Source organism: Phyllostomus hastatus, unplaced genomic scaffold, assembly GCF_019186645.2.
Source record: "Phyllostomus hastatus isolate PE091 unplaced genomic scaffold, TTU_PhHast_1.1 phas_contig_58, whole genome shotgun sequence".
Taxonomy (NCBI): Eukaryota; Metazoa; Chordata; class Mammalia; order Chiroptera; family Phyllostomidae; genus Phyllostomus; species Phyllostomus hastatus.
Genome location: NW_025333916.1, coordinates 23,898,248 through 23,920,149, shown reverse-complemented (window position 1 = coordinate 23,920,149; position 21,902 = coordinate 23,898,248). Strand labels below are relative to the sequence as shown.

The following is a 21,902-nucleotide window of genomic DNA, read 5'->3' as shown; positions in this document are numbered from 1 at the left end:
GCACTTTTAAGCTTGAGAAGTACTGCTATACAGTAAGCATTGACCTTTGTCACAAATACATGTCAAGGCATAGTGGTCTCATTACTTACTTAGTAGATGTGCTGATACCACTAGTGTAGTATCATATATGCCATTTTAGGATTAATGGAAAGAAGTTGGTATTGAGAATATGTCTTCCTGGATATTTTTAAAATACCTTTATATTTGCATTTCTAGACCTGGTAGAAGACCCCTGGGATTTTTATCTTTAATATGTTCAAAGAATAGTTTGGAGTCTGATGCACCTACTCAGGTTCATAGTAAGAAACGCCTAAAACCTCTTATACCTGTATCAAGAAAGAATTTGAAAAGATCCAAACCACTCAGTGAAAGCCAGAAAAAAATTCAAGAATCCTCTGATTTGCTTTCATCTCCAAGTGTTGATAATACTCAGCCTGAGAATATTGGCAGTTCAGCAGTTCAGGTATGTGATATCTGCTTATTATTATTGTTCATATAGAATGGCTTGGATATCAGACTCAACTAGGAATAACATGACAATTGTTGATATCATTTGGATATCAGAAATTATTGCAGAGCAAATCCTGCACCATCTCCTCCACATCATACCCACCCCTCGCACCACTATATTGGAAGAAGATATGGTGTTGAATTAGGAAGTTACAGCTAGTTTAGTACAGAGCCATTGAACTAGCCATAAATAGATACTTAATTGCTATTTCTTTAAAGCAAAGATTCTTCTGATCGGTGGAAACAAAACAGAGCAGTGCTTGCATTTTATTTGCTTTCAGAGAAATGTCCTAACACCCACAGGAATTCAAGGAACAGTAAATGAGAATTTATTGGCATGTTTTATTTCTGTGCATTCCAAAGCTGTACATATGGGAAGTACTGGGATAGAACAATCTGTGAAGCTGTATCAAAGATTTCAGAAGAATATTGTGTGACTTAGAATCTCAGCAAAGGCCGGTGACCTCTATTGGGTCGAATGAGACTCAAAGGAAGGAGTACTTTTGTAAAAACTATCTTTAAATTTTTAAAAATATTTTATACTATTTCCCAGAATTGTCTTCTGAGAGAAGATTTTCTGAGTGTTAGCCTTGCCAAATTACTTCGGAGAAGAGTGCTGTAATTACCAGCAGTGTTCCAGTGCCAGTTCATTCACATTCTTGACAGTGTCAGATAATAACTCTTCAAAATAATTTTTTAAATTTAACATAATGGTGAGGGGGACATTTCATTTCATTTGTTTCACTTGCATTTTTTTAGTTATCAATGACTTGTTTTTTTCCATGTATTTACTATATATTTTATTGCCTTCTTTTTTTGTTCTATCTTGCTAATTTATAGCTTCTGGAATCTAAGTGTTTTCTTACCAATTTGTGTAAAATTAAAAAAAATTTTAAGAGATTTTATTTATTTATTTGCAGAGAGGGGGGAAGAGAGAAAGAGAGGGAGAGAAATGACAATGTGTGGTTGCCTCTTGAGCACCCCTCACTGGGGACCTGGCTGGCAGCCCAGGCATGTGCCCTGACTGGGAATTGAACCTGCAGCCCTTTGGTTCGCAGGCTGGCACTCAATCTGCTGAGCCACAACAGCCAGGAGATTCTCAATTTTTTTAAACCATATTTTATTGTTTATGCTATTAACAGTTGTCCTAATTTTTCCCCCTTTGACTCCCTTCACCCAGCCTGCCCCTCACTCCCTCAGGCAATCCCCATGCTATTGGTCATGTCCATGAGTTATGTATATATGTTCTGTGGCTACTATATTCCTTATACTGTCCTTTCCATCTCCATGACTATTCTGTAATACTAATTTGTACTTTATAATTCCTTCACATTTTTCTCCAATTTCCCCGAACCCCTTCCCATCTGGCAGTCATCAAAACGTTCTCTGTATCTATGATTCTGTTTCTGTTCTGCTTGTTCATTTATTTTGGCTTTTAGATTCAATTGTTGATAGATATATATTTATTTCCATTTTATTGTTTATATTTATCTCTTTATTCTTAAAGAAGATTCTTTAACATTTCAAATAATACTGGCTTCGTGGTGATGAACTCCTTTAGCTTTTTCTTGTCTGAGAACCTCTTTTTTTGTCCTTCAGTTCTAAATGACAGCTTTCCTGGTAGAGTAATCTTGATTGTTAGTCCCTGCTTTTCATGACTTTTTGAGTATTTCTTGTCAATTCCTTCTAGCCATAAAGTTCCTTTAGAGAAATCAGCTGACTATGGGAACTCCCCATAGGTGACTGACTGCTTTTCTCTTGCTACTTTTAAGATCATCTTTGTCTTTATCCTTTGGCATTTTAATTATGATGTGTCTTGGTGTAGGCCTCTTTGGGTTTATCTTGTTTGGGACTCTCATACTTCCTGGACTTGTATTTCTATTTCCTTCACCAAATTAGGGAAGTTTTCTGCCACTATCTTTTCAAATAGGTTTTCTATTTCTTGCTTGCTTTCTTCTTCTTCTGGAACCCCCATGATATTAATGTTGGAATGCTTGAAGTTGTCCCAGAGACTTCTTAACACTATCTTCATATTTTTAAAAAATTCTTTTTTCTTCTTGCTATTTTGATTATTTTTTGCTTCCTTATATTCAAAATTGCTGATTTGATTTTTGCCTGCTGTTGTTTTCCTGTAAATTGTTCTTTATTTCAATTAGAGTAACCTTCATTTCTGACTGGATCTTTTTTATGCTGTTGAGGTCCTCACTAAGTTCATCAAACACCCTTATAGCTGTTATTTTGAACTCTGCATGTAGTAGATTGTCTCTATTTTGTGTAGCTCTTTTTCTGAAGTTTTATTCTGTTCTCATTTGGGCCATGTTTCTTTGTCTCCTAATTTTGGCAGCCTCCCTGTGTTTGTTTTTGTGCATAAGGTAGAGCTGCTACATCTTCCAGGCTTGATAGAGTGGCCTAATGTGGTAGTCGTCCTTAGGGTTCATTGGCACAGCCTCCCCTAGTACCCACATTGGGTACTCAAGGTCCACCCACCATGTGGGCTATGTATACCTTCCTATTGTAGTTGAGCCTTGGTTGCCTTTGGCACATCCAAGGTCAAGGTCAGTCACTGCCTGTGTTCTCTTTGGTGCCACCCAACATAATTCAGTTCGTCTCCATATGTCTGTGGTACCTTTCAGTCTTTTACCCACTGGTACTGGAGCTCAGAGGGAGTGAGTTTGAGTGTGCAGGCTTTTTAAGAAGAACTGTCTGGGTGGGACTCTAGCAGTTTCTCTCCTACCCAGCTTCAGTCCCCACTGGTTTTATAGCCAGAAGCTTTGGGAACTTACCTTCCTGGCACTGGAACTCTGGACTGGGGGGCCTGGTGTGGGGTTTGGACCCCTTGCACCTGAGATGCCCCTCTCAGTTTTTATCTGCCACACACGGATGTGTGACCAGCCCATTCGGCATCTCAGTCCATCCTCAAGGAGATTTCTTTTTTAATTTTATATTTGTAGGACTTCTACTTAGCTCGATTTCTGGCTGTTCTGAGTGATGGTGGTTCTATATTTTAGTTGTAATTTTGATGTGGTTGTGTGAGGAGGTGAGCCATATTTACCTACGTTGCCATCTTGTGTGAGAGATTTTTGTGTGTAAAATGCTATGTACCTTCCAGCTGTTTGCTGTTTTTTTCCAAGTTTATTTACTTTTAAGATTTAATGTTTTTTTAAATATACATAAGTTTTAAATGTTTAGTCAAATCCATTACTTTTTTCTTTGCAGTTTCTTAAATTGCTTTTATGATTTGGAATTTTTATCCAGACATATAAAATTTTCAGTTTTAAAATTAATTCTAGTCATGGTTATTGACTTTGGTATATAATGTGAGGTATATTTGATATGTAGTTAGAGGCAAGAATCTAAACTAAATGTTATTTACAAATTGCTATTTTATTATTTTTGATTGATTTTATTTTTTAAAGTATATTTTATTGATTATGCTATTATAGCTGTCCTATTGTTTTTCTCCCCTTTATTCCTTTCTGCCTTGCATCCTCCCTCCCACAAACATTCTCCCCTTTGGTTCATGTCCATCGGTCATACATGTAAGTTCTTTGGCTTCTCCATTTCCTTTACTATTCTTAATCTGCCCCTGTCTATTTAGTACCTACCAATTATGTTTCTTATACCCTGTACCTTTTCCCCCATTCTCCCCCATCCCTATCCCCACTGATAACCCTCCATGTGATCTCCATTTCTGTGATTCTGTTCCTCAGGTTGTTTGCTTACTTTTTTTTTTTTTTAAGGTTCAGTTGTTGAGAATTGGGAATTTGTTGTCATTTTACTGTTCACAGTTTTAATCTTTTTCTTGGATAAGTCTCTTTAACATTTCATATAATAAAGGCTTGGTGATGATGAACTCCTTTAACTTGACCTTATCTGGGAAGCGCTTTATCTACCCTTCCATTCTAAATGATAGATTTGCTGAAGAGAGTAATCTTGGATGTAGGTCTTTGCTTTTCATGACTTGGGATACTTCTTTCCATCCCCTTCTTCCCTGCAAGGTTTCTTTTGAGAAATCAGCTGACAGTCTGATGGGAACTCCTTCGTAGGTAACTGTCTCCTTTCTCTTGCTGCTTTTAAGATTCTCTCCTTCTCTTGAATCTTGGGTGATGTAATTATGATGTGCCTTGGTGTGTGCTTCCTTGGGTCCAACTTCTTTGGGATTCTCTAAGCTTCCTAGACTTCCTGGAAGTCTATTTCCTTTGCCAGATTGGGGAAGTTCTACCTCATTATTTTTTCAAATGAGTTTTCAATGTCTTGCTCTTCCTCTTCTCCTTCTTGCACTCTTATGATTCAGGTGTTGGAACATTTAAATTTTGTCCCAGAGTTCCTAAGTCACTCCTCATCTTCTTTTTTCATTCTGTTCTGGTTGAATGTTTATTTCTTCCTTCTGGTCCAAACCGTTGATTTGAGTCCCAGTTTCCTTCCCATCACTGTTGGTTCCCTGTATATTTTCCTTTGTTTTACTTTGCATTGCCATCACTTCTTCCTTTATTTTGCAACCATACTCAACCATTTCTGTGAGGATCCTGATTACCAGTGTTTTGAACTCTGCATCTGATAGGTTGGTTATCTCTTCATCACTTAGTTCTGTTTTTGGAGCTATGATTTGTTCTTTCATTTGGGCCGTATTTTTTTGTCTCATCGCACAGTAAGGGGTGGAGTCTTGGGTATCTGCCAGCGCAGGGCAACCCACGTCACTGCATTGTGGTGCTGTATGTGGGGATGGGGTCCCAGAGGGAACGGTGCCACTTGTTTAGCTCTTGGTGGCTTTTACTCACTTCCTCCGATACACACACGCAAATTGGGCCCTTCTGGTGCTGATTCCCTGGGGGCGGGGCAGGCTTTGTGTATGTCCTAGGATCCTGTGGATCTTTCCAATGAACTCTCCTGTGAGGCTGGAAGTTTCTCCTGCTGCCACAATTCCCACATTTTTACATTCAGAGGTTTTGAGACTTTATTTCCCTGCACTGGCACCCTGGGTTGCAGGGTCTGTCTTGCTCCCCAGTTGTTCCTCCCAGTTTATCTGCATGCGAGTGTAGGTCTACCAGCTGCCTCCTTGCCCACCCAGTCTTCCAGCTGCTGCCTTGCTACATGTCCTCTCTGTCCTGGCTGCCCATTTCAGCTCCTTCTACTGGTCTGGATGAGTATTTTTTTCTTTAACTCCTTGGTTGTTGGACTTCCTTACAGTTTGATTTTCTGGTACTTCTGGTTGTTTTTTGTTTTAAAATTTGTTGTCCTTGTTTTGGTTGTGTGAGTAGGCAAAGTGTACCTACCTATACCTCCATCTTGGCTGGAAGGCCTGATTTTTAACTTTATTGAAATATTATTTGTTGTTCCACTTATAGATGCATTCATTGGTTGATGCTTGAATGTGCCCTGATTGGGGATTGAACCCACAACCTTTGTATATGAGGATGACTCCAACTGAGCTATCCAGCGAGGGCTTAGTTTCTGTTCTTATCAGCAATAAATGAGAGAGCCTTTTCCTCATATGAACATATTAGTACTTTTTTTTTTTTTACTTTTATCATTCTTCCTGGATTTAATGAGCGTGTGTGAGTGAGGTTGAACATTGAACATCCTGCATTTGAATCATTTATGATTTTTCTTTTTTTTTTTTTTAAAGAGGGAGAGAAACGTGTGAGATGGATCTGTTGCCTTTCACACACCCTCACCTGGGGGCCCAGCCTGCAACCCAGGCACATGTCCTCACCAGGAATTGAACCTGTGACTTAGTTTGCAGGCTGGCACTCAATCCACTGAGCCACATCAGCCAGGGTTCATTTATGCTTTTTCTGTGAACCATCTGTTCATACCATTTGACTTTACAGGGTTGGGTTAACAGTCTTTTTTATACTGATAGGTAGATGTTCTTATTGTATTAAGTAAAACCCTTTGTAATATAGGTTGCAGGTACTTTTTATCCCTATATGTCATTTATTTTTTGATTTTGCGTATGGTGGCTTTTTCCATGCAGACATTTTCAGACATTTTTTATTTTTACATAGATGAATTTCTCAATAATTTATGGCTTCTGATATCCTGTCATTTAAAAAGACATCCCCTCCCCCTCACTCCAGGATTCTAAAAGTTTTCCCATGGTATTTTATAGTAGATTTAAAAAAAAATGTTTTCACATTTAAATCTTTTGATCCAGGTAGAATTTATTTTGGTGAGTTATAGGCCTAACATGTTTAATTCTGAGATGGTTATACAGTTGTCCACCATCATTTATTGAATAATCCGTCTTTTCTCATTTTCTTTTTGGAAGCATTATTTGTATCAGATACTATATTTCCATATATGTGTTGGGGATATTTCTGGTCTTCTATTTAATTGATATACATGTCTGTTTCTGTGCCAATACTATGCTATCTTAATTTCTTACAGAATTACAGGCATAGTAACTTTTGATAGGATTGCTTTTATTTCTGGGGATTCCATTGGGTACTGTTATGTTTCAGGGGTCTATTTTTAAAATGGTTATTAAAATGTTTTCATTATACACTAAATAATGATATTTTTTCTATTATGTTAAATTTTTTTCATGGAAATTAGGGTGATGTAATGGATCAGGGATACACTATAATTAAGCTAATCATGTCTGGTGTTGTCTATTTGTTGATTCCAGTTTTTTTATAACTAATGCTACAAAGATTATCTTATTCATAAAACTATGTTTAGGACTATTTCCTTAATATAATACCACAGAAGTAAGTATGCACATATTTAAAGCTCTTAATATTTATCCTATATGGCTTTTCAAACATATCAATTTAGACTACCACTACCAATAATAAATGTTATATTGCCTACTTATTTTTTATTACCTTTTTTAGGTTTCTGGTGATGGTTCCTTACCAAAAGAAGAATGTAAAAGTGTCCAAAACCAGGCACTTGGAGAAGAGCCATCCACAGTCTCTGAGTATTTCTTTAATGATATCTTTATTGAAGTGGATGAAATAGAATGAAAGTTTTGTTGTTGTTTTTCTTTGAGTCTAGAATTTCCAGAGTCAATTATATCAACAGAACTGTATTTAGAAAAAAACATCATGTCTGTTTTTCTTTATATTGATTTTGACTATTTAATGAGCTTGATTTGAAGTTTTTTATATGATCAGTGGAACACATTGCTGAGGTTCCTTTCATTCTGATTAATTCAGCATTTTGGAAATACCAAGTATTTAAGATTGCTTTCTCAGAAATAGCAACTCTTGTTTACATTTTGACTCTTCCTGTACTGAAAACACATGGACATTCTGGAATGTTGTGAGTTGATAAATGTCTCTGTATAAATCACAGTGCTTACATATTTGGAGGTGGATTGTATTTAACATTTAGCAGACTACCTTTGTGAAGGCTTTTCTTTTCTTTTGTTTGTTTGGATTTTTCTTTGGGTGATTAAGGTGTTTCACTTGCCTCTAAGCATATGAAAGTAAATTGTTTAAAAACTTTTCTATTATCAGCTATTTGAGAAATATGTATTTTTCTAATTCATGTTAACATTAGTCCTAATTGAAGAACTAGTATTTAAATTTATTTATAAAGATGAAACATCAAAAAGCTTATTTATTTTTAAATTTTTTATTTAAAAGAATATTCAGTTTTAATTATTTTCACCCCTCAGAATATGGGTAAAGAAGGCAATGACACTTTTGTTTGTCTCCTTTCCCTCTTTAATTTTAAGCTGTTGAAAGTGATATAACAAAGTATTTGGATAGTGTATATGTCTTGAATACATTTTTCTCATAGATTTAGTATATTGACTTTGTACTGTGAATATTTTGTTTTTTTCTTATTTCTTGGATAATCTCAGGATTTGTATGGGGAAAAAAACCCTTACCTTCATTGATGAGGCAACTTTTCATACAAAACCAGTCTCCATTACACACACACACACACACACACACACTCCTTCTTTTAAAAATCAGTTTCTTGATAGTTTCCTCCCCCCATCAAATTCTGCTTAAGGAACATTTAGGCTTTTAAGTACAGAACATAATTATGATATTAAAAAGAGAAAATAAAGTAACAATAAGACTATTAATTCAGTGATTATGAATTTTAGATGTTTTTGCTTTTGTAATTTACATATGTAATGTGTTACTCACCCAAGCAAATCTTTGGTGTGGTTCAAATTAAACTTCTCAAAGAGCAGATTTATCCTCAGTTGATAATATTACTACATTAAGTTGGGAGTTAGAAACACTTTTTGCAAAATATTTTTCAGTTTATGGGCCAGATGACCTCTGTGGCAACTACTCAGTTCTGCCATTTCAGTTGATAACAGCCACAGACAATACTTAAATGATGGATGTGGCTGGCTTGTGCTTTTAGTTCGACCCTCTACGTGAGACAGTAAATTTCTTACCTTAAGGTGCTGATGTCTTTATCTATGAGATATTTGTCATTGAAATTGTAGTTGTGCCTAACAAAACTATTGATTGCATTATGGAATGATCAGTATTTCAAAGGGAAGATATTTTTAATGTCTAGATCATTGTGTTTGTATATTGAAAAAAATAGTGGACAATTTTCAGGTTCATTAGTAAAAGAGGATATGGCTCAGGAGGAAGTACAACAGTAATTCTAATTTATTAAAAGAATTGATATTGGAGCATTTGTTCTTCATTTTCTTTTAGTGAAATTTAACTTTTTTTTTTGCCATAAAGGAGGATCTATAAATCTGAGTGGAAATTCTCTATAGGCATGCATTTATTTATTTCATGTGCTCACAAGAATCATGCTAGTAAATCACATTGCTATTTTAATGCCCTGTTTTTATAAATTTTTAAACAACTCATTCTGAAAAGGTTTCTTTCATTTGATTAATGTTGATTTGGGTGTTAGGTTGCCACAATTAAACTATTATTTTATCTCTTGTATAATATTTATGTTTTAACTTTGTTAATGTTGGTCTCTTGTGCACCTACAGTGAATTAATTTTATGAGAGTTGTAACTTTTTACTGTATAAATAATTTTATTTTTGGGGCATTTATTTTATTAGAGAAGTCACCCAGCCAAATTATCCTACTATTATATCTTTAAAACTAATCTTGGAGAAAGAGAAACTTAATCAGTGTATTTATTTACCTTTTTAGGTGGAAGGACTTGTTCACACCTGTATTTAATCTATTCATGTAAAGATGATGTTGGGAAAAATTTGTATTTTATGAATCTTAAAGGAGATATAATTAAAAGCCTTTATTTTTTTCTTGACTTTCCTCCTGAACACTTACATCTTAGCAAATGGTTAACATTACAGTTTAAGAGCCTAATTTGTTGGTAAATGTTTGAGGCACAGATAAAAATACGAATATCCACTGTTTACCACTATATTATTTGAAATAGAAGTGACAATGTATACATACTATCTTGCTTGAAGAAGTCTTTGAGAAAAAAGCAATATGTCACTTGTAAATTTTCTTGTTTTAAAGAAAGCAGTTATGTTCTACAGATATAAATTATGTAAATAAATGTTATTTTATACTATTTTTATTGTGTCCTTTTCTTAATGTTAACTAAAACAAGTAGTTTTTCACGTAAGCTTATACTTACTTTCTTCCTTCCATGAAAATACAGTACAGTCATCCCTTGGTATTAGTGGGGATTGTTTCTAGGACCCCACTGTGGGTACCAAAATCTGAGGATCCTCAAGTCTTTATATAAAATAGCATATCCTACAGTATACTTTAAATCATTTTGAGATTATTTATAATCCATGATACATAGTATTAATGTTAACCAAAATAAGCAGTGTTTCATTTCTTAATGTTTAAGTTTGTGGCTTGCCTATTTACATATTTTTCCATCCTGGTATTCTGCACAATAATGAGCCTTGGTGTAAGCCTGCCCATTTCCTGTTCCCACGTTCATGCTGTTGGGCAGTTCATGGGCTTTTTAAATATGAAACTCATTTCCTTCCCTTTTGGGAAATGTTCATCAGGAACAAGGTAAAAATGTCCACTTTTGCTATTTCTGTTCAACGTAGTACTGGAAGTTGTAGGCAGAGCAATTATGCAAAATAAGAAATAAATGGCATCAAAATTGGAAAAGAAGTAAAATTATCTTTTCACAGATGATACATGTAGAAAACCCTAAAGATTCCCCACAAAAAGATCTGTTAGAACTAATAAATGAATTCAGTAAAGTAGCAAGATAGAAAGTCAACACACAAAAATCAGTTGCATTTCTATACACTAATAACAAGCTGATAAGAAAATCTCAAAAACAATTCCATCTATAACAGCATTCTAAAAGAGTAAAATACAAAACGAATAAAATAGGAATTAACTACAGAAGTGAAAGCCTTGCACAATGAAAACCACAAAACATTGCTGAAAGAAATCAAGACATAAATAAATGGAAACACATCCCTTATTCACAGATTAGAAGGCAAGATTGTTAAGATGTCAGTACTACCCAATGCAATCAATAGATTTAATGCAATTATTATCAAAATCCTGATATTTTCTGCCAAAGTAGAAAAACTGATCTAACATTAATATGGAATCTCAAGGGACCCCTAAGAGAAGAAAAAGCAAAAAAGAACAAAACAGGAACACTCACACTTATTTAAAAACTTACTACATATCTACAGTAATCACAACTGTGTGGTACTAGCATAAAGACAGACACATAGGCCAATGCAATAGAATATAACAGTAGGGTCAAATGATTTTTGACAGGAGAGCCAAGACTATTCAATGGGTGGAAATGACAGTTATTTCAACAATGGTGTTACAGAAATTCGATATCCAATACAAAGAATAACACTTATCTAACATTGTATGCAAAAATTATATCAAAGACTTAACTGGATTAGGTAATATTTTCTTCATTGTGCAGTGGGCCAGGGATTGTGAGGAAGCCCAGATTCATTATAGGCGAAGTTTTTTTTTTTTTGTAAGATTTTATTTATTTATTTTTAGAGAGGGAAGGGAGGGAGAAAGAGAGAGAGAAACATCAATGCGTGGTTGCTGGGGGCCGTGGCCTGCAACCCAGGCATGTGCCCTGACTGGGAATCGAACCTGCGATGCTTTGGTTTGCAGCCTGTGCTGAATCCACTGAGCTACGCCAGCCAGGGCCAAAGTTTTAAAAGTACATTAAATTGTATTGGGTTGGCAAAAACATCAGTCTGATAGTTTTTTCCATAAAGTAAAAGACATTTTTCACTTTCACCAATAACTTTATTGATTTGGATATTTTGAGTATGTCAGCTCTCACAGTATAATATTGTTCTCAATTGATGTCTCCATTTGATTGCAATCAACTTCAACTAGTTTAACCCAATGTGGAGCATCATCCAGTGAGAAATCTCCAGCACGAAACTTTGCAAACCACTTTTGACATGTTCAGTCACAGAACCTCCTCCATACACTGCACAAATCTTTTTTTGCATTTCAGTTGCGTTTTTACCTTTCTTGAAGTAATAAAACATAATATACTGAAAATATTGCTTATTTTCTCCCACCTTCAATATTAAAATGGCTATACGAACATTCACCAATTTTGATCAGTTTTTTAAAATGCACACGGACATGAAAGCTGTCACAATACAATCCAACAAAATTGTTTTGAATGAAGTTAAAGACAAGTAAACGCTACTAGAGCCATCTTACAGAAAAAAAAAAACATTTTTTGGCCAACCCAATAGTACATTCAAGTAGCAATTTATCACTAGTAGAATTTTTATTTTTGCTTACTTGTTTATGATCTTCCCACATTTTAAAAGACAGCACTTTGTTCTGCACTGTATCCCCACTGCCAGAAGAGCACCTGACACAGAAGTCATTGAAATTTTTTGCTGAAGGAAAAAAATGTATCCTCTAAATAGTTTTCTTAGGGCAGCTTAATGTCTGTTCTGTTTCCAGCTTACATAGAAAAATAAGCTTTTTCAAGCCTTGAAACGCCCTTTTTCTTAGTAGAGGATGAGTAAAACACAATACAAAATAAACTGAGTCCAAGTCCAACGAATGTAACAACAGATGAGTAACAGCGCCGGAAAAAGCGGACCGCGTCGGAAAGGATCGCTCCGCCCCTGGACTCCCAGTGCTCCTGGGCTCGCGATAAGACAGTGTCTCGCTGGGCTGCTCTTCTACCCCTTATTGGATGTTTGGAGGGGCGTGGTGCGTAGTGCCTACCAATCGCGGGCGTCGTGCCTAGGCACGTGCCAGGGCTGGTCTGAGACTCCGGGTTGGTTGGGGCTTTTTGGGGCTGCAAGAACCTGAGTGGAGCCGTGAGGCGAAGTGGGGAAGGGAGAAGAAACAGCACCGGTTCTGGGTCCGCAGCTCTCTCGTGTGCCTCCTTCGCTCTTAGCTTGCTGCCATGTGGGCCGCCCTGAGGTTAGCCCCGTGGCGGTGCGCACGCGCTGGTGTCCCAGGGCTGCGCGCCTATCACGGGGACTCGGTGGCCGCGCTAGGCACCCAGCCAGACTCGAGCTCAGCCGTCTACCAGGTAGGCTAGGTGACCGGCCTGGGAGCCCCTGGGCGGAGTCTGTGATTTCCTCTTCGACCCGTCTGCCAGTGCCGGGCCTGAGGAACTAGGTGCTGGCCGGCCTGGGAAGCAGGTGGATACACTTTAACCGCTGCTGTTTTTCCCCCCCTGGAGCCTCAGTCATGGTTCTGGGACGCACTAAGAGGCCTTGAAGATTGAAAAAAAAATCCAAATCAAATACATTTTAGTTTAGTTTGAGCATTGTCACCCTTTTTTGTATCTTTGAAATCACTGTTTCTCAAACCCTGGCTTAACATTGTCACTTGGGAGCCTGTTGAATATGTACAGCTGTTTTAAGCCTCACCCTGGACCTTTTGGGTCTCGGGTGGGGTCCTGGTGTTTACATGGTTAATGAAGTTCTGGGGGCGTGGCGGCATCCAGGTTTGGGAACCGCTGGCCTAGGACGCCTCACCTTCGGAGTTGTGTTTCTCAGACGTTAGTTAAAATAGTTGGTCATGTTAATAGAAAATATCCCATCCCATCCCATCTTATCTCTGAATGGCTTTCCTTGGAACTGGGAGCTATTACAAGGTCAAAAAAACAACTTGCAGCTTCTAAAATCTCAGAGCTGGAAAATTTAAGTCTGTCCCGTGGTTTCAGAGCTTACACATATAACGTTTAAGTTGTGCAGATAACTTTCAGCGAAGACACTTTAAAGAAAACAAGGAAACTGAAATAAAACCAGCAGGCTGAAACAAACAGTATTCAATGAGAGGCTTCCCAACGTGTTTAGGTTTCCTGGGGTCAGGAGAGGATGTTTAATTCAGAAACATTAAGTGGTTACTGTGGTCTCGGCACAATTTTAGGTTTTTGGTACAGATGTGTGGGGGTGGAATCATAATTTTGTGGGGGAGATGGACAAGAAAGGAGGTAACTGGAATGCATTATGGTAAGTGGTGTCTGAAGCTTGAAAAGGTGGTTCCAAAAAGCTGAATATAGGAAAGAACGAGCGTTGGATGTAGACGGTGGGGAAGAGCTGGCCAGGCTCAGAGTAGAGGATGTGAGGCCAGGCTGTAGAAACTAAGGGAGTTCCTAGAACCTGGGTACAAAGTTGTGAAAATGTGTGAGTGTGAGGACTTGCAGTCATGGCTAGGGTGTGGAATTCAGGGGGCAGAAGACTAAAATGAGGCCTTGCATGCAGAAGACACGTTTAGATTCATTTCATAGGCTGTGTGCTAAGATACTGAAGTAGAGAAGTGACATGATCCCATGGACATGGTAGAATCGTCAGTGTGGCAGCATTGTGGAGGATGGGTTTCCTACCTTTTTGAATATGGCTGCTTCTTGGATGGTTTTCTCTTGGTTCCTGTAGGCCTTTGACTGTTTTTTGAGAGCTCCTATAGGGCTATTTTAGCCAGTGTTTGGTTATTTTGTGATGTCTCTGTTGAAGAATGAGGGCCTGGGGCTTCCTGGGCTGCCACATGTTTGACATCAGGTCTGGGCCTATTTTCTTGATAGTGGCTGTTAGCTAGGGGTTAGGGAATGTGGGCTTGAGAACGTAACTTCTCTCTCTGTGTGGAATGTTTTAAGTTCTGGTCCAGTCTACACACCAGAAATTAGAATAGGGAAGAATCTATGGCGTGGTGGAAACAGCACTGGTCTATATTTCATGTAGGTTAAAAACTAACAATGTATTTCCATGGGGGAGGAAAAAAACCTGGAGGGAAATACGCTCCAATATTAACAGTGGCCCTATCAGTGGGCAGAAGAGGCACTTGCAGCGTGTTGGTTCAAGAGCAAGGTTCTGGAGCTAGTGACCCCTGGTTTAAATCCTAACTATACTACCTATTGGCTGAGTGATTTGCAGATACATTATTAGTCTCTTTGTTCCTCAGTGAGCTCAAATGTATAATAGCATTAATAAGTGTGGGTATCTTATAGGCTTATCAGTACAGTTAGTGACTGCTTAGACCAATGCCTGAAATAAACCCTTTTCCTCCTCTCTTCAAGGTCATCTCATGATATTTATTTAGCCAGCTTTTGTTTCAGTAATGCTGTGTAGCAAACAACCCGAAGATCTCAGTGTCCAAAATAATAAGGTTTTGTTTTTTTTTTTTTTTGGTCTTGGATCGGTGGGTTGGATGCAGCAGTTCTGGTCTAAGCAGTGCATGAGATTCAGGTCTGCTCTAATAGTTTCTTATTCCAGGACCCCGACTGAAGGAGCAGTGGCCACTGGGGGAAAGCTCCTCTCATAATGGAGGGCCAGTGCAGAAGATGAGGGTGTGGAAGCCCTTTGGCACTCTTAAAGCCTGTGCTTGCAGTTGCTACACTGTCTGTCACATTTGCCCACATTCCACTGAATAAAGCAATTAACTATGGACAGACTCATGGATTGTGGGTTGGGGAAGTATAATCTCACAGTGGACCTTGGCAAGGATGAAAGGGAAGGAAGAATTTTGAACAAGTAATGCAGTTTACTTCATGGTCTAAGATTGTTGCTTAAGCTCCAACTATTATGTCTGAGTTCCACAAGGACACCCTCATCTGCTTGTCCTTTCTGCTTGAGCCTTTCTAGAAGTCATACTTTCTGCCTGTATTTCATTGGTTAGAGTTAAGTCACAGAGCTACACCTGTCTACATAAGAAGGCCAGGATATGTTACTTTTCCAGCTGGGCTTGCTGTCACCTTGAGTAAAATTGGGATTCCATCATCAAGGACGAGGGGAAGCATGGACATGGATAAATACTGTCTGCCGACTATAACAGATAGCATGGGGGGTGTGGGTGTGTTCTTGTGTTGGATGTTAAAAGAGTTCATTTAGGGGTACCCGTATCTCCTGACACCTCCAGCTACAAGTAGTAAACTTTGATGCAAAAAAACCATAAAAAGGGAACAAAAGATAAATCCATGCTCTGGGTGGAGATGGTACCTAGGGGCCCCGACCACAATCCAGTTTCTCCCTGCCGAATTTTCTTAGTCGCTCACGTTAGATCAGTAACACATACCGTCTGCTCTCACTTCTCCCAGCACTGTGTGCTTCAGAAAGGCTTGGTAGTGACGGTTTTCTTTATTTTTTAATGGGAGCCTAGCTTAACCAGGGGAAAGGTTTCTTGCAGAACCAGCTTTAGCTTTGATTGCGTCTCTTCTAAATTGGGTAACATCATTGGCTGCAGCTATTGTAACCTGGGATTTATGCACACTTTGAATAGAGTCTCGCTTGCTTTCTCTGTACGTCTGTGAGCTGTTCTGAGCTTTGGTGCTTGTGGTGTGCAAAGCTGGCAGGAGACTGGCAGGTAAGAGGCAGGAGGAAGGTGGGGGCAGGGAGAAAGAATAAGAAACTGAAGGCACACAAGAATCCCACAAGCCTCTGGATGATGTACAAGGGAAGAACTTGCTAGAGGACACTGTGGGGATGCATTTAGCACATCTTTGTTGTCTTGAAATGTTCTGTTTGTCCCATGGAAAAATCTGTGGTCAGACAGAGCATTTTAGCACAAAAAAGATGGTAGAACTTATATTTTAGGAAAGACTTAAGAAGTATATCAGCCAGTCGTGGGTATGTAGACCTCCCATGGAATCCTATTTAAATAAAGTGTAAAAAATATCTGACGGTTGAGACAATGTCTTCGCTAATTGGATATTTGAGAATATTGACAGATTATTGAGAAGCGATAGTGGTCCTTATCTTTTGGAGATTTGGAAATATAGATCAGATGTTATATCTAGGATTTTCTTCAAAATAATTTGGGGTGGGGTCTATACAGGAAACAATTTTTGGCTATAGATAAATAATTCTCAGAGTGCACTGGGTCCATTTCATTACACTAGTCTTTTGCTTTTCTATGTGTTTGATAATTTCCATGAAAAAGTTAACAACATTGACAACAAATCACACCAAGGTGTTGCTGAACATGTTAGTGAAACCCCCCTCTCTTTAATTTGCTATAATGCAACCTGTCCGCTCCTTTTGTAGTGCTGTTGAGTATGTCGCGATGACTGGATGGACTTGCTCGGGAATTGGCCGAAGTAGGATTGTCCCATGACCTCATGGGAGGGACTGTCAGAGCTGTTGAAAATGGGAGCTAATGGAGCTGTATCATAAAGACTGTAAATTCATCTCATTTGGAACAGCTGGATAGCTGCTTAGCATTGTATCACATAAAGGAAATTAAATCACCAGATATGTTCATCACAGTATGGAGAACAAAATGTGTTAGCAGGATAAACTGAATTTTCAAAAATAATTAGCTAAGTAAGTATTGTTTTAAAGTAATGCACTGATCCAACAGAACTTAAAAACAAGGGTGAAGAGTTAGTCCCTTTGCTCCTTGTCCACTTCTCACTGGTTGTACTCGTATATTACTCTAGAACATTTCTAAACATATGCAAATGGAGTTTTATTTCTTTTTACACATAAATGAGGGTCCACTTTTCCCCCTTGGCTCTGTTTTTAAGTGTAATTTGTCAGTTATCAAGTATTTCTGCATGGATTAGACTTTCCTCAGAAAAGTTATAGACAGGACAGAAAAAAATTAGATGTCATTCTAATTCTTAAAAATTAAGGAGCACATGGCTTATAGTTCTTAAAATAGAAAAACAAACAGATCAGTGAAGTTTAGTAGGTGTTTAAGAGGGACAGACATTGAAATGAGTAGGAGTGGCCAGAATGATGCTGGCTTTGAGGTGGAACATGCCTTAGGCTCTAAAAGGGGGTACGATTTGAATAGATGGATCTGAGTGGGGTGGTGGTCGTGAAGGGCTTGAGAGAAGCCTCAGGCGGGAATTAATCTTCCCACACAATGGAATGGTCTAGCTTGGAAACTCTGCAGATGGGGCCGCCCAGTGTGGAGGCCACGTGAGGTTGGCACGTGACATTTTTCTTAACCCATATTTTGGCAAGAAAGGTAATTGCTTTCTAATATTACTCTTTCTTTGTTTCTGTTTTAGGAAAACTATGAACAGATGAAAGCACTAGTAAATCAACTCCATGAACGCGTACAAAAAATAAGACTAGGTAAACACTCCTTTATTTTTCAGTTGTTAACCTAAAAATAAAAGGTGGCAGTAAGAGGCAACAAGCATTTATTTGAAATCCAAAAGAATAGCTATTCCGGAAGCACCAATTCAGGTCAAAATCCATTGTTCCAGTTAGGACGTGAAGACCAGGGTACTTGTGAGAAAGTGACAGGGAATAATGATGTGAGTAGAAAATGGAGGAATTTTTATGGGTGTTCATAGCTAAGGAAGGAACTTCTGTAGGCACGCTGACATAGTGATGGTAAGTCTAAAGAATGTCTTTCATTTTCAGGCCAGTAGTCGTGCCTGCTGTCCTGGTAGCTTTGCAAATAGTAGTTTGGAACGCAGTGCTGCTTTAGGCCCAGCACAGAGGTAACCTTGCCCAGTTGTAAGATTCCGAAGGTTTGAGGGATGAGGCACGTGCGGCAGTTTGTCTGAGATGGCAGCTCTGACTCCATTTTGAAGTGGCTCCATTTATATTATTTTTCACACTTTCGATTAAGATGTCCCTTATAGCTTCTGGCTTTAGGAAAAACTAGTAGCATTAAGCTTTTGACTCTTCAAGACTGTGAATGCAGACATTTTTTTCCCTATTACTTTGTTAGTTTTTCTGCTCTCATAGCCACTATTTGGGGAAAAGCAAAAATTCAGGTTGATCAGTGGTTCAACTATTCCCTCTTAAAGATTTTTATTTCAGTTACAGTATCACACTGTGAAAGCAGAGGCTGATAGCTGTGTTGTGATCGCCCCCTGGTGACAGCGATGAAAGATGCTGTAAATTGTAAAATGCTTCCTAATTTCAGGGATCTTAAAATGTAAACAAAATAGATGTCTTAGAAGTGATACAATATGTACATGAGAGAGCAGGAAACAGGCTTTTCTGGCTCTGATTATGTGGGAATGAGATAATTAACACAGAATATTTAAGAATAACCCTTGGAAAACTAATATGCTGTTTCATGATATTTGTGGTCCATATATCCAAGGCCAGTTTAAATGTCAGAGGAGCTTAATTCTGTGATCTGAGAATCTATGTCAGGATAGCCCTCTTTTCGGTTTTTCTTAATGAAACCAGAATTCACTAGCTGTTCCAAGTTGCAGAATTAAGAAAGAATGATGTCCTGAGTACTAAAACATTTTCCCCCTCTCTTTGTCATCCCACCCTCCCCTGCCGTCCCTTCTCCTGCTGACCTCTTAGTGGGCCCTTGTGGCACCTGACTCTCCGAAGACCCTCACCAAGCCCTGGCCTTCCTTGCCGTACTTCAGATTCATTTTTCTTTTACTATTTATTCTTAAATAGCTTTGTTAAGGTATAACTTACATACAATGAACCACATAATTTAAAGAGTACAGTTTGAGTTTTGACATGTATACATTATGAAACCATCACCACACTCAGCATAATGTACATGTTCTTCCCAGAAGTTTCTTCTGCCCTTTGGTATCCCCTCCCACACCTGTCACTCTCAGCCCACACCCCCCACTCTCTCCCTTATCTCTCCACCCACCCCAGTAGGGAACTCTGAGTTCCTTATGGTTGGGAGAAAGAAAGGTGATGTGACTTAAGCACACTGTTTTGTAACTAAATCTTTCCCTCTCAGAATTATTTTCATTTTAAAAGAGTGGATGTGTGATACTACTTTCTTTGTAACCTTAAGACAGATTTAATCTTAAGAATAAGACATCCATCTCTTCATAAAAAATAAAAATCCTTTTACATACAGGAAAGAGTCCTGGTTTGAAAAATAAGGCTATTTTTAGAAGCTTGTTTGAAATAGATATGAACTTTTTTCTCACCTAAAGAAACAGAAATAGCTTTCTTAAATAGCGAACATTTCATTATACAAAAAGTATGCTAAGATGAAATTCTTGGGCAACAGTGAAAATAAGCACTTTAAAGTACAATTTGATCCTTCTGATCTGTTGCCTTGGTTTGCTGAGAGTGTGGTTTTGAAATTCCCAGAACCCGGGGCCCAGCAGCCCTCTGGCCGCGTGAGGCTTGGTGCGCCTCTTGCCTCGAGCAGCCTCGGCAGACCCTTCAATAATTTTTGTCGTCTTTGTCTAGAACAGCATCAGGAAACACCAAAGACAATCTCTGAGTCAAGATACTAATGAAAGGGGACTTGGTCATTGCTATATAAGAAGGGCTTGCAACTCTCTCCTATTTGGAGGCAGCCTAAAACATCGTGGGTTGCTAATGGCACCGTCAGATGAATTTTGCTGAGCTAGCATGGAGGTCACTTCTAAAATAGTGCTTTTTACCTGGTGAAGGTAGGAGTATTTCAGATTTCATGTGGCACAGTGCTAGGTATTTGTAGTAGGCATTTCATAAATGTGGTGGAGTTGAGGCAGTTTGCTGTGCATGAGTTGCAGAGCAAATACTGTCATTTCTTTAAGTGTTTACTAGTGAATTAAAAAAAATGTATAATATGCTGTGAAATCAGGGATAGAATGATTTTAGTTTATTTTTTATTTTTATTTTTTAAATGAAAAAATTTCAATTACAGTTGATATTCAGTATTATATATATTAGATTCAGGTGTACAACATAGTGATTAGGCATTTATATAATTTATGAGGTGATTCCCCAAAAATATCTAGTACCCATCTGAGACCATACATAGTTAAAGTCAATAATATTGTTATAGGGATAGACTGATTTTTTAAAAGGCCCGTTTACCTATTTACTTCAGAAAACTGGCAGTGGGTTCAGTGAGTAATCTGAAAAATTAGCCTGTTTTCATACGATACGTTGAACTTTTAAAAGCTCTATATTTAAAAAAAAAAAAAGAGCCCTGACTAGGTAGTTTGGTTGGAGCATTGTCCTGACAGTGCCAAAGCTGTAGGTTCACTCTCAGGTCAGGGCACATACAAGCATCAACCCATGAAAGTCTAAATAAGTGGAACAACAAATCGATGGTTCTCTCTTTCTCACCCCCAGCCTTTCTCTTTCAAATCAATAAAGTAAAATTAAAATTAAGAGCTCTGAATGTTGACTGTTACATGTTTTTCTGGCATTAAGTTAAATGGAGGGAGACCGTCAATCTAATCTAATCCTGTTTTTATCACAGGAGGTAGCCAGAAAGCCAGAGAACGCCACATGTCGAGAGGAAAACTGTTACCCAGAGAAAGAGTCGATGGTCTGTTGGACCCAGGGTTGGTATACACCCAAGTGCTAACTCAGGTTCTCTATTCCATGGGACTTTCTTAGACAGCTTTATAAAGAAATGATTTTAAATTCTGGTTCTTAAGGTTCAACAACAAATGTTTATTGAGAGGCTGTTATGTGTCAGGTGCTGTTCTAGGTGCTAGTGATACATCAGTAAACAAAGTAGACAAAGGTCCTTGCCCGCCAGGAGTTTACATGGCAGCAGGGGAGACTGAAAATAAATGGTAAATATCATATATTTTGTAGTATGTTAGAAGGTGGTAACTGTCATGGGAGGGAGAAAAGGTAGACTAGAGTAAGGGAAAAGAAGATGAAGGTCAAGTTGCAGTTTTAAATAAGGTGGTTAGGGTAGGTGACGTCTGAGCAAAGATCTGAAGGCGTGGAGAGAGAGAGCCCTGTGAATACCTGGGGACAGTGCTGTGGGCGGAGGAAGTGGCTGGTGCAAAGGACCCGAGGTGGAAATGTGCTGGGTGTGCTGGTATGCTCACGGAGCTGGGGGCCAGTGTGGTTGGAGTAGAGGATATGAAAGGGAGAGCAGTAGAAATGGCGTCAAAGTGCGTAAGATCTTGTAGGCAGGATAAGAATTTTGGCCCTTACCCTGAAAGAAATGGGAAGCTTTTATTGGGTTTTCAACAGGAGACTACAATGATCTATTTGACTTGTTTTGAAAAGAGTTACTCTGGCGGCTGTGTTGTGAGTAGGCTGTGGGCAGCAAGGGTGGGAGCATTGAGACCAGGTAGAGGGCTCTTGCAGTGATTCAGGAGAGACGTG

At 38.4% G+C, this 21,902-nt stretch overlaps 2 protein-coding genes across 5 annotated transcripts in view; both read left to right on the top strand.

Annotated features, from left to right (window-relative positions):
* The window catches only part of BDP1 (B double prime 1, subunit of RNA polymerase III transcription initiation factor IIIB), a 99,294-nt gene extending 89,291 nt beyond the window's left edge, over positions 1 to 10,003 (top strand). For all 4 annotated transcript variants that reach the window (XM_045847795.1, XM_045847794.1, XM_045847796.1 and 1 more), the window contains 2 exons: positions 217 to 463; positions 7,350 to 10,003. In XM_045847795.1, the coding sequence (XP_045703751.1) occupies positions 217 to 463; positions 7,350 to 7,481 (379 nt within the window). In that variant the 3' untranslated portion in view covers positions 7,482 to 10,003. The remainder of the gene's footprint in view (positions 1 to 216; positions 464 to 7,349) is intronic.
* A 2,678-nt stretch (positions 10,004 to 12,681) lies between these two features.
* MCCC2 (methylcrotonyl-CoA carboxylase subunit 2) overlaps positions 12,682 to 21,902 on the top strand; it is a 55,279-nt gene continuing 46,058 nt past the window's right edge. Inside the window, exons 1-3 of the mRNA XM_045847973.1 lie at positions 12,682 to 12,967; positions 17,894 to 17,960; positions 21,034 to 21,118. Coding sequence (XP_045703929.1) covers positions 12,839 to 12,967; positions 17,894 to 17,960; positions 21,034 to 21,118 — 281 coding nt within the window. The 5' untranslated portion in view covers positions 12,682 to 12,838. The remainder of the gene's footprint in view (positions 12,968 to 17,893; positions 17,961 to 21,033; positions 21,119 to 21,902) is intronic.